Genomic DNA, 13,471 nt, shown 5'->3' with positions numbered 1-13,471 from the left:
TCCTCAATTGAAAGTTATCATCCAAAAAAATAACTCAGTGTAAATGTTTACTACATAGCACCTTGTCGACGTGTCTTACTGCAACGGGTGATTTCCTTTCTAAAACTGAAAGTCAGACTGAGAAGTGATTTCCGAGTCCTGACTTTAGCATGTGTGTGCGCCCCGATAAACTAATGTGTACAGAGACAAGACAATATGCTCGTCAAGGCAGTGCTGTGTTTATATGCACATTAGTGCCACATCATTATTCACAATCCCAAGTGTACAGAATAAATGATTCCAGGCATGCAGGCAGGTGACTCAGAATAGCGAGAATAAATGTCAGAGCAATAAACCCAGGACATTCCGTTACTACAATGTACAGAGCAGCAGTGGCATACTAAGCCACATCAACATAGTGTACAATAGAATTTACATTAGTTGTTGTAGGGCACCCCTAGGAATATAAAGGACCTTTTTGCTGGACTTCTGAACTGACAGGCATAATCATAATGGGATATGCATGTGAGAATGGTCTTCTGGTAGAATACCACGTTCAGCTGGAATATAAACAGGGCTTTAGAATACTAATGCATTCAGAATATGAGCTGCATTCAAATGCACATGATGTTATTTTGTGACCATTTTAGCTTCAGCGTAAAAAGAGCATTGGAATCATGTTGTGTGTATCCCAGCCTGAAATAACTGCAGGGGAACTGGATAATGTTTGGCACTGCAGCTAGAAAGCCAATGAGGAGTAACCTGTCAGGAACAAGAGGTTAATAATGAGATACTTAAAATCTGAATTATTCTGGTTCCATAAAAGAAGAAGCAGTTCAAAGCAGACATTATTATAATTCATTTTTTTGCACTGGTTTTCGTATTCTTAAAATAGGCACAGTCATCATCAGGATGTGATCATTCCTTTTCTGGGTAAATGGGGTTTGGAAGTGCAGCTTAAGGCAGAAATAAAAATATGAGAATCATTTTAAAAAACATCAGCAGCATCAAATTTAAACAAAGTGGTAAATGCAAAACAGTTTTCCTAAACTTCTCCTCTGCTTCTTTACTGAAGCAATAAGAGGAAAACTGAGTTTCCCCACCCAAGAACAGGACAAATCCTTTCAGGAAACAGAGCTCCCCGAGCTTAAGTTTCTGTTTTTCTGGGCCGAGTTGTCATCTTCTTCCACTACTGAGTTGCAAGGCCAGCAAGACTCCACTCATTTACGATAAGGGAAATGCAAAGTGAAGCCACCATGTGCTCACATCTGTGGCCAGAGGGATTTCCCCATATTAGAAACCCCCTGCCCCCTAGACATCACAGCAACAATCTTCAACAAAGGCCCACAGGCCATGGCTGTTTCCAAATTCAGCATGTGCTCTCAGCATGCTACTCAAAGGGGTGTCTTTTGCAGAGAGGCTGGGTCTCCTGAGGCACCAGTAGCCCCGGGATGGTCGAAGTGGCAGAACTGACACAAGGTCTTCCCTCATATGGCAGCTCGCAACACTGACACTGGATCATCAGAACTGTCCCCAGAGCCCTGTCCTAAAAAATGGCAACCTATGCACAGACAACTGATCACTTTGGTTACCCAAAAGGCAGAATGAAATGTATCTTTAACAGTTCTGGGAATGAACGTAACAGTGTTTAAGACTAAATGCAAGGAGACTGTGGAAAGTAAGGCATCAACTCATTTATCACATAAGTTGTGACCTAGATGGTGATAGAAACCCTCCAGAAAGCTGCTCTCTCTCAATTCCCAAAACTGTTCCTTCCTAACAAGTGTCTCTCTGTGTCTTCGACTGTATTAGGTTAGCACCATGGCTTTTCCATTATTCACAGGCCACTTGCAAAAGCCACTTGATTTTGTCTCATGATGGGCTGCCGAGAGGATATGTGTACGTGTATATGTATCTTTCATTACTAGCACTCCGTCATCCAAAGTCATTTCGTTAGTTTACTATCACAGCACTTCAGATATTTTTTTTAATTAGCGAAGAAGCACTTACCACATGTTCTAGCACAGCATGAGCAATTTCATGTCCCAAAATAAATGACAGCTGATGGGTATCTGCCACTGCTTTTAGTAATCCAGTGAAAACAAATACTTGCCCATTCTGGAAGCAGAACAAAAAAATTATTTAAAAAAAAAAAAAATACACACACACACACATTCTTAGAGGATCATTTTCAAAGACATTTCTATAAGTAAAAGAGTGCTTTACCCATGAAAATGGGCTGTTATAACAATGGCCACTCAATACAGTTGGGTCAGATATATTAATTGTGGTTTAATATTGAAGGAGGAGGCTGTTAAGGAAGGGAAGACATGGGCATTATTTAAGTGGATTTAAATTATGTTCTAATTTTTATAGATATGTTATTATGTATTATAAATCACCTTGAGTTGTGAAGTTAAACATAAGGTCATTAATAAATGTAAATAAATACATATGTGGATAAACTTAACATGCATACGTGCAGAAGTCTAATTTCAGTCAAAAGAGGCACCCAATGCACATACTTTTGCATTTTCAAAAGCAAGTGTGGACATTTTCCCCAGAAATACCTGTACATAAAATTAATTGGTATAATTGTGAGCAGGTAGTTTTGGTGAGATAATTTTCAAAAAAATTTAAAAAAGTATGTGTGTATGTTCCCTTTTGAAAATGGATGTAACCTAGGCACATATTTGATTTAAGATTTATGTGGGTTGTTACAAAATTAGTCAGCAGTTCCTGACCATTGCTATCACAAATCATTGACAATTCATCCTCTCCTTGTTTTGCTTACTGGAAGCACAAAGGCATCAATATCCGATTTCTCCACTACGTGGAGAATCCACTCCATCTTGTTGATTTCTGGCATATCCCTGTTGAACTCGATTAGCTGGTCAAATATTTTTTGGACAACCTGATAGCAGGGGTCTGTCTTGGCTAGCATGTAATCAGCATACTCTTCCATTAACTGAGAATGAAAAGAAGGAATACTGTCAATCATCGCCCTATAGGAAGTGCTGGAAGAATCCATAATTATATTGCCATTTATTGTATTTCATGTACCACCTGTAACCAAGGCATCCAAGAGGTTTACAAACCAAAAGAACTGACATGGGTAATCTCAAACAAACACATCACCACATACAACATTTTATAAAACAGACATATATAGTCTCATAGACAAAGTACAAAAATAGTGAGGTAGATAGATAACCAACTAGGTTTTGAATAAGTTAAACATATCCGGCTGAGATGGGATATTCAGCAGCGAGGCTATTCTGCTGAATTTTGCCTTAGCAAGTGCTACTTAGGCAGATAAATCATATCCGTCTGCTATTGAGCAGGTCTAATTTACCCAGATATGTTATCTGCCTAAGGCTGAATATCGCTGCCCCGATCTGCCCACTGCCCAACCACAACTTATTTGGCTACGTAGCAGCTGCTGAATCTAACCAGATATTCAGCTGCTGCTACAAAGCTGGATAAGTCCTACTCAACCGGTTATCTAGCCTTTGAATATCGACCTTCCTAAAACTAAAACATGACAACAATCAAACTTCTAAACAACAGGACCAAAGATGGAAGAAAAGCGTATAAACTTCACTCACGATAGCACCTAGAAAAGGATTGCAGCAGTACAAGCCCTCAGGCTAGCAGTTAAATGCCTAGCTGGGCAGTGATGCCTTCACTATTTTCCTGCATTTTTAAGTAATTGCGTTCAACGCGGATATCCTGAGGAAAGGTATTCCACAAGGTAGGGCTTGAAAACCGCGCGTCCCATCTACCCTTAGCACAGTAGGGGAAGGGATCCGTATCAGTTACTGCTGGGCAAACCAGAGTGCTCTTGGCAGGGGAATTAAGGAAGTGATATGTTGGATAGATATTGATGGGGCCCATACAAATAGAATGAAATATGAAGCATAACATTTTAAATATGATCCGGCATAGCACAGGAAGCCAAAATAGAAGAAGCAATCAAATCTCTTCAACCCATAGATGATTTTGGCCGTTGTGCTCTGCAAATGTTGTAAGCGTTTTGCTTGAACCTCTATTTCTTGGGATAAGTTTACTCCCTTAACAAAGAGAGGCCAGTTGGATATTATCGCTCAAATTTGGATGACTGTTGTTTTGAATCCATGTCCTTTTCTAGTTGTCAAAAACATGATACTATCTACAGGTGATAAGCATTTGAATATTATAAACCTTTTATTAATTAATCGGAAGGATTAGTATCATCTGCATTGAAAGAAGCTATTATAAAGCCTATTTAAAAAAATCCGTTTGAATCAGCTTCTTCAATTTTTAATTATCATTCAATTTCTAACTTTTGTTCTTTGAGTAAAGCGTTAGAAAAATGCCAACTTGATGACTTTAGAGGCTCATAAAATTCTAGATAGCGAGCAAAATGGTTTTCACCATAATAAGGGTACTGAAACCTTTTTCACTTTCTTTCCTAGATGAGATTCATCGTGATTTAAAATTAGTAAAACAGGAGTACTTGCTCAATTAGATATCTCTTCTGCTTTTGATGTGATTGACCACCCTGTGTTGTTAGCAAATCTTAGACGGATAGGAGGTGTGTATTTGATGTATTTCTAGTCTTATTTGTCAAACAGAAAACAGTGAGTTCATTTTAATAATAGTTGGTCAATGTGTTTTTTCTTTTCTATTGGAGTACTTCAAGGCTCTGCTTTGTCAGCAGCTCTGTTTAATGTATGTGTGTTTGTTCGGTCACCTTTTATCTTCTTTAGTTTTTTTTTTATATTGAATGTATGCTGACTGTGCAATTTTATATTTCTAGTTGTGAAGCTAACATTTTTCCAGTTTAGATTTTTTTTTTTTTTTAGAAGTATGAATGTGATCAAGTTATGGATGACTAAAAATAAAATGGTCTTATTCTGTAATAAGACAGATATTCTTTGGTTAGGTAAATCTGGATCAATAATGAAGACACCTAATATTGTGTTTGATGAGGTTCCAATAGTATTGAGAGGAAGTACAAAATTTAGGTGTGATATTGGAAAGGTACTGTATCTAAAGCATCATTTTATAAATTGCACTTAGTACATCCATTGCGTCAGTGCTTGCCATTTCAAGATTTTCATATTTTGGTACAATTGTTTTTATTCTTTGTAATTTGGAATATTGCAATTCTTTATATTTGGATTTGCCTAAATATCTTTTCCATGTACTCGATCTAGTTCAGAATGCAGGAATCTGAATAATTCATGTATTGAAATGGAGAACGAGTATAACACCTTACAAAAAAGAACTGCATTGGCTCCCAGTGGCTGACCGGATACAATTTACTAGGGGTGTGCATTCGTTTTGAACTTAAATGTAAAACGCAACTTAATTTTTTTTTTAACTTAAAAAAGTGATGAGGCGAAAACGATCGGATTTCCAACTTATTCAACATAGCTATGTTGAATAAGTTGGAAATCGCGATTGTTGATCCTAAATAAAAATTTAAACCCCTCACCCTCCTTAATCCCCCCCCAAGACTTACCAAAACTCCCTGGTGGTACAGCAGGGAGTCAGGACGCCATTTCTGAACTCCTTTGCGAGGAGCACGTGACGTCGGCGTGACGTCGGCGTCACATGATTCCCCACGCGATCGCTCTGGGACCCTCGTTGCACCCAGGAGGCCCCCCCAAGCTGGCCTCCTGACCCCCCCCCCCCAAGCTGGCCAAAAGTTCCTTTTGGGTGCAACGAGGGTCCCGGAGCGATCGCGCGGGGAATCACGTGACGCCGCGTCACTCCGACGTGACGCCGACGTCACGTGCTCCTCGCAAAGGAGTTCAGAAATGGCGTCCTGACTCCCTGCTGTACCACCAGGGAGTTTTGGTAAGTCTTGGGGGGGGGGGGATTAAGGAGGGTGAGGGGTTTAAATTTTTATTTGCACGTATGGACATAGACTCAACTTATGGAATTCTCCATATGTCCATATTGACCGCAAATGGGACCCCCTTTCGACTTATGGACTTATGAACATAAACTTTTGCTCTGCACATCCCTACAATTTACAGTGTTAATTTCACTCATAAAGCACTTTATAAAGATGATTCTAAGAGCTAGATTAACAAATTACATCCCACTGCATACACTAAGACCTCAGAATCAGAATTTATTACTGGTTCCTTCTAGATTAGATTTTAGGCTGCAGGAAATGAGCCTATAGTTGCACCTCAACAGTGGAATCTTTTCCCTTGGATGCCCGTAATGAATAGAACTATTTGCAGTTTCGAAAGAAGGGGAAAGCAGTTTTGTTCAATCAAGTTCATCTTGTTTAGTTTAAACCAGAGTTTACTGTTTGTAATATGCAAACTTTAGTTTCATATTTTTATTTTATGTACTGTTAGATTTTTACTATATTGTACATTTGTAATCCATCTTGAACAAATAGGAAACAATGGAATAGAAATTGGTAAAAAAATAAACCAGAGAGAGCCCAGATATGATTATAAGATTTTGCAAGTCAGTTCTAGAAAGGATAAAGTAGCGGACTAGAAGCCGAAGGTTATGGCATCCCAGAAATGGACACAAGCAGTGGCTACATCTGAATTAGAAAAATTATTTTTGGACTAATGAGGAAACTTGTTGTGATAAAGTGAACCTTAAGTCCAGTTTAACACAGAGAGTACCTCTTTAAGAGGTACTGGCATCCCTAACATGCAGGGCAGCAAGGGCAGTACAGATGACCTGGTACTCATTCAAAGTGCTTCAGGCTTCAACGCATCGACTTTAAGCTTATGGGCAGCCAGTAGTACAATCTAAGCATACACTGAAAATCAAAATTCCTTCAAGACATCTTAGACTGATGTAAGCTATGACTTGCACATCATCAGCAAATAGAAAGGAACTCTACCTACAGTCTAGGTTTAGGATTGCCAAGGGACAAGCACCGAACCCTGTGGTACATCACACGATTAGAACTAGGGATCTAACCTGGAAAGACCAATCTCCAAGACAGCAGTCCTGACCTGGTTTAAATCCTAAGGCCTATCTCAATCAGTCACTCCATAAGTAGTTGGTGGTTAATGGTATCAAAAGCTGCATTCATATTAATAAAGATTATGAATGCATTCTTCCCATCCTCTGCTCTTAACATGATCTCATTTACCAAGGCAACCAAAGCTGTCTCAGTGCTTTGGTTTCTTCAGATGTTTTTCTTGGCAAAGTTACGCTGGTCAGCTACCACCTTTTCAATGATTTTAGATAAGAAGGGGAGATATGTCACTGGTCTGTAATGGCTTATAATAGAAGCAATATACTCTAGACAATTCCTCTTATCAATCAATCAAAATTTGTTGCAACATTTAGCCAAAAGACCATCACACTAGGCACTACCTGCATGATTGCCTTCATTGCCTTCTACATAATCTTTGGCCTAGGTCTATCAAGAAATTATTTTTTTCAATTTTTCATTTTTATGCAAGCAAACATTTCACTTATCGCTTTGACATTTATTCTGCTGAAGAAATTAAAGTTTTATATCATGTTATTCTCCTCAAGAAGCATTAGCCCCATAGTAGAAGGCAATGAAGGCGATCATGCCAGTAGTGCCTAGTAAGATCGTCTTTTGGCACTGCACAAGCCGCATACCCACCGGCAATGGTGCCTGGGTCCCTGACCTGCCACATGAGATTTACTAATCGCAACAACACACACACACACAAAAGACAGTGGCACATACTGAAAAGCACAAGCAGGATTCCCTAGGCAAGATGCCACTATCAACGCCACCCTAAACGCTAGAAATACAAAGAGGATGCTTTTTTTTGGTGTGGGGGGGGGAAATTCTTTGCAATGTGTGTGAATTTTGCACATTATCCTGCCTTTTTATTTCTGCAACCTGTTTGTTTACTTTCTGCTCATTTTTCTCTCTCTCTTTAATTGCATTATCTGCATACTTAATTGGGTTACAGGGCCAACATCTGATCTTGCTGAAGATGAATAGGGATCTGGAGAGACTAAAACCACAACCTATGAGGACATGAGCAAGTGATTCCAGCCAGAAGGCAATCGAGTCTGCAAGAAAGGGGTCTAAAATTATGAACCAGCTCCACACAATTTTTATGAAAATGTAATCAAATTTCTAAAGGTCCTGCTCCTAACCAGTTATATGGATAGGTAGCATTAGCAGCTGGCAAGTGCTCTCACAATATCTTTCCTCCCTTAATTCCTTTTTAAGCAAAAAGATAAGCAGAAAAGAGTTCTTCCAGAACAGAGGTGCTCACATCTGTCCTCGGCACCCACCCTCCCTCCCCAGTCGGGTTTTCAGTATATCCCTAATGAATATGCATGAGAAATATTTGCATACACAGACGGTAGTACATGCAAATCTTACGTATATTGGGATGGCTCTGTTCTGTATATTATTCCCCACCATCAAAATATAAAGCCCAGCCCACCCAAGGGGGAAACACGAAAACAGTCATTTACAGTTCATTTTTATTTTAAAATTGGGTTTCGTTTATGTGTTTCTGAATCCCCCTCCTCCAATCCTTGCAAGAGAAAATGGAACAAGATATGCTCTAAACAGTATTCACTGACTGTAATCATTTTACAAGCGCTGGCCAATTCTTTAGTAGGGCTCTGCTGCTCTCAGCCCCATTCAGTTGCCTCTATGACTGACAGCAGTCTGTCAACGAGAAGCAGGCAGTGCAGGCACCGGGATGAATTCAATCATGGGTCCTATCAGGCTTATCCTCCAAGACATGGCAGCACAGAGAAAAGGGCTCTGAAAAACCTTCAAAGTATCTTTGGAGTGTGAAAAACACCCAGTTTATGCTAGAAAGATTTTTGCTTTGTATAGTTTACTTTCATCAATTGAATGCTCATTTGTAAACAGCGTTTATTAAAACCACTTGGAAACCAGCCATAAAAAAAATATATTGCATACTTTCATTACTAATGTTTTCCTACCAATGCAATGGGGGGGTTGATAGATTATGGGTAAATGTCAGGCTTTTACAATGCTTCCATTTCATACTGGGGTTCAAAATAAAATTACATTAGAATTCATTCTTACATCCCATTCATCTCCAAAAAGGACTCAAAGCAGCTAACATCATTAAAATAACAAATGTATCATAAACCATCTAAACCACAACAAACAAAAGAAGCTGAAGAGACAGTTTCCTTGTTTGTGCATAAACATTATAGAGAAGATTTTCAAAGGTCTAGAGCTGACCTAGTTAAATCAGTCATATCTAGCTAAGCAGAATTTTAGCCGCCAGAACGGGTGCGCATACTTCTGATGGAACTGAACACAGAATTCAGAGAGGGACGTTAAAACCACATGCATAAAATGTCACTTTCAAAATAAAAACATGCCGTAGGCATCCCACTAATGCGCATATTTTATGCTCTCGTTTCACACTATGTAAGCGTATATGCGTATCTTTAGCCATCCAATGCCAACATTCAAAGTACGCAGGTACCTAGCGTTTTAAAAATCAGCTGGGTTTGTGCAGCCTGAACAGTACACACATGTTGCCATTAGGTGCCTATAGGGGGGTAAAAAATGGTCTGTTTTCACAGCAGAAAAAGGTAAACAGAGTGCCTCAGGGATCTGTACTTGGACCGGTGCTTTTTAATATATTTATAAATAATCTGGAAAGAGGTACAACGAGTGAGGTGATCAAATTTGCAGAAGACAAAATTATTCAGAGTAGTTAAATCACAGCGGATTGTGATAAACTGCAGGAGGACCTTGCGAGACTGGAAGGCTGGGCATCCAAATGGCAGATGAAATTTAATGTGGACAAGTGCAAGGTGATGCATACAGGGATAACTACAGCAAGGGTTATTTTCACGATGTTAGGTTCCATATTAGGAGTTACCATCCAGGAAAAAGATCTGAGCGTCATAGTTGATATTACACTGAAATTGTCGGCTCAGTGTGCTGCAGCAGTCAAAAAAGCAAACAGAAAGTTAGGAATTATTAGGAAGGGAATAGCTAATAAAACGGAGGATGTCATGATGCCTCTGTATCGCTCCATGGTGAGACTGCATACTGTGTACAATTCTGGTCTCCACATCTCAAAAAAAGTCCAGCTCAAGTCATAAAGAGCATCAGCCTCATGGGCAATCCCGGCCTCCACCCGAGTTGCCTGGCTATTAATACCAGTGTCTGCTGAAGGCATCTCCTGAGACTTCTGGACCCACTGCATCAGATTTCCAAACCTGCAACTAGAATGCTTACTTTGTTAGCGACCACTGAGACCGAAGCATGCACCTTCAGCAATGGCAGGACATCCTCCATGAAGGGGTACCACTTTGCTATGGCTCTAGTCACCTTGGAGCTCGCATCCGCGAAGGCCCATTCCTGGTTCACCAGCTTCTTGATCCTTGTAGGGAGAGGAAAGGCTTTCGGTGGGCCCCGAAGTCCAACACCAGATCCACCCCTTCATTGTCCAACTCATCCTGGACCATCTTAATAGCCGGTTCCTTCAGAACATGGGAAATAAGGGGGCCTCAACTTCTTCTTACGGAACTGACGAACCTCCTGCGAACCATCTCCCTCCGTTATTGGGACCTCTTCTGGATCAGCCATGTCCTTATCCCCGTCGTGATCGACATCCCTTGGACCAACCCCCAAGACCATCTTCCCCGGGTCATCCAGGTCTGAATCATCCAGGCCCCTCAGGATGGTCCAGGCCCAGCCGGCTGAGGAGGTACCCTGAAACCCTTGCGAAGTCGTTCCTCGGCCTCTTTTTGCAGCAGAACGAGACGGCTGACAGAAATACCTTTTTATAGCCAGTGCTTTTCCTGGTTAAAAAGGCCTTATATATAAGCAAGACAAACTCAGAGGAAAACTCCACGTCACCATCTCCCCTGTCCAGCCTAGAGCTTGCATCTCCCCCCCCCCCCCCGGGATCGCTGGAGAGAATGGGGGAGGGGAGTCCCTGGACTCCTGGGAGTCGGTCACCTTCTGCAGCTGTAGCTCTTTTTCTGCCGGACAGGCTGTTTAGGCTCCCAGTATTGATCCTGACAGGGCCTTGGGAACATGTGGCTCTCCTGCCAGCCTCGCTCACCAAGGGGGGGTGCTGCTCCCCTCCAGAAATGAATCACGGCATAACGCTTCTACATTCAGCTTTGTCCCTGAGCCAGGCCGCCAGCCCGACAAGCTTTCCCGCGCTGGGAAACCGCTGTTGGTGCCATCTTGGCTCCACACAGCTGGGTCTGCTGCAGAGGAACAGAAACCGTGTAATCGCGGTGCGTGAGAGAGGATGGGAACACGGCCCAACGCAGCCTCCGGCTCCCCACGCAGCCCAAAGCTTTCCCATGCTGGGAAATCGCTGTCGGAGCCATCTTGACTCCATGTGGTGGGGGCCTGCTACAGAGGCACAGAAGCCACGTGATCACGGTGTGCAGGAAAAAAGAGGAACACAGCCCAAAGCAGCCTCTGGCTCCCCGAGCAGCCCAAATCTGAGAACAGAGGAGATATACTGCTCCCTTCCCCAGCTCGGGCCTGCCCTGATGATCAAACCAGAAACAGCCGGAGCAGTCACTACTGAAAGAAAATTGTAACACTTTCGTTTTTTTTAAAGAAACAGCAAACAGAGCAAAGGAAGAAATTCAAGCAAAACAAAAAAAAAAAAGGAATATTTCCCTGCTGCTGGCAACACCACTGGGAAGGAGCCTCTGTCAGACCCCTGCATCTGCTGCCGGCTAAAGCTGATCAGGGATTACCAACCCCTCCCCCTGCTCGCCCGGCTCAACCTGAGGGTTGGCCCACGAAGGAACCTAACACCTCAGGAAGCGTCTTCTACCTTCTCTTCTTCTGTCCCTTGTTTCATTCTTTTTTCTTAACTGCAGGTTTGCACCTCTACCATCTGCTGGAGATAGATAAATACTGAGGGACTGCAGGTGGCACTCTCGGTTATGTAGCAGTGCCTCAAAGCTTTTAGTTCTCTGCCTCCATCTGCTGGTAGGGATGCAAAACCCACTTGTCTGGTCTGAACTGGGGTATGAACAGGAATCCAAGTTTTCATCTTCTAAGAGACATGTCCAATTCAAAACCTCCACTAGAAGCAGAGCTTTCTTTCATGAAATCCACAATGACGATAAAGGAAGTACATATGCAAATGAGGATTTACATTTTTTATATTAATCTAGGTAATTGGCATATTTTTATTCAGAAAACTAGATCCGGGTGCAGACCTGAATTGGCCATCCTTGTTCTCGGACATGATCATACTATACTGTACTAGAGGTGCTAGCTTTTGCTATTACTATAATCATACAAAGTACCAGGTTTGTGGACTGAGATATTTTTCATATTGATAGCTCTGTCACTGAGAGCACAAGTAGAAACATACTACGCTTTGAAATGAAAAATAATTCTGTGCCAACTATAAGCAACACAGTTACACAATGCAGTAAGAGGAGGAGAGTTAAAAGTTGGATTTACAACAAGTTGCATATAAACCACAGGGTGGTGGACTGCCTGTTAACAATACATGAGGATTGTCTCTACCACAAATTATGTTTGCAATCTTATAAGAGACAGGGTTGTGTCTGTTCATGTACTCCATTCGTGCTGTGTATCTACTTTTTGTTTTGTACAAACTGTAGGGGGTGTGGGGGTTTCTTAAGCAAAACATCCAATTCAAAATTGATATACTTTATATCCAGAACTGGGCAGAGCTGGAGGTTTAACCAAGCAGATGTCATTTCCGTTCCAAAGTCTCCAGCATACATGACAGTTTAATTTTCTCCCTTGCCCAGGATACACCGTAGCATGCAAGATCAGCTTTGTCACCTTTGCATCTGAGCCCATTACTTACACTGTCATATTGCAGCTGTGTAAGAACATCATAGTGCTCTTTCCTGAACACCAGCAGCCGGCTGCGGCCAGTGACTGGGCTCTCCTCCAAGTGAGTGAAATAGAATAGAATAAATACAATTCCCAGGCCACTCAGGCTCGCAAATAGTTTCCATTTGCTGCGTTTCAAACTTTCTCTGAATAGCTTCTGCTTGTCAGAAGGAAGAGCTTTCCACCACTTTCTTATGCTTCTGCAAGGACAAATAATCTCGATTTCAGATCACAGGTCACTGCACGAACATGTTTCAGTAAGCTCATTATGACATCATAAACAGAGATTCCAGAGTTCCACGTTTGGGCTTTTGTTGGAGGTTTTTTTCCCTTAAACCTTCCACGTGTCTATTCCTATTTGTTTTCACACAACTTCAGACAAACTTGTGTTTTCTTTTGTATTCATATATTTGTTGCTTAACTGACAAATTGTTTTAACTCAATTTTTTTTTAACAGGCTCTCAAAAGACATCAGAATGAATGAGCAACTTTTAAAATTCTGGGCAGCGTGTCAAAAGATTTGTTCATTTTAGGGGTTTATTGATCAATATTTGCTTAACAGTATTTGAATTTGGTGGTATTTTATTAAATGTAAACCTATTAATGGAACTCCTAATTATGGCTCTAATTCAAAAATTAATACTGTATTTTGGTGATGGCATTTCT

At 41.2% G+C, this 13,471-nt stretch overlaps 1 protein-coding gene across 3 annotated transcripts in view; it reads right to left on the bottom strand.

Annotated features, from left to right (window-relative positions):
- OMA1 (OMA1 zinc metallopeptidase) overlaps positions 1–13,471 on the bottom strand; it is an 81,547-nt gene that overhangs the window by 46,797 nt on the left and 21,279 nt on the right. For all 3 annotated transcript variants that reach the window (XM_029618362.1, XM_029618361.1, XM_029618364.1), the window contains exons 3-5: positions 12,777–13,005; positions 2,774–2,947; positions 1,990–2,097 (exon numbers count right to left, since the gene is read on the bottom strand). In XM_029618362.1, coding sequence (XP_029474222.1) covers positions 1,990–2,097; positions 2,774–2,947; positions 12,777–13,005 — 511 coding nt within the window. The remainder of the gene's footprint in view (positions 1–1,989; positions 2,098–2,773; positions 2,948–12,776; positions 13,006–13,471) is intronic.

Source organism: Rhinatrema bivittatum, chromosome 10 (genome assembly GCF_901001135.1).
Source record: "Rhinatrema bivittatum chromosome 10, aRhiBiv1.1, whole genome shotgun sequence".
Classification (NCBI taxonomy): domain Eukaryota; kingdom Metazoa; phylum Chordata; class Amphibia; order Gymnophiona; family Rhinatrematidae; genus Rhinatrema; species Rhinatrema bivittatum.
The sequence above is the reverse complement of the archived record's forward strand: the minus strand, read 5'-3'. Positions and strand labels throughout refer to the sequence as shown.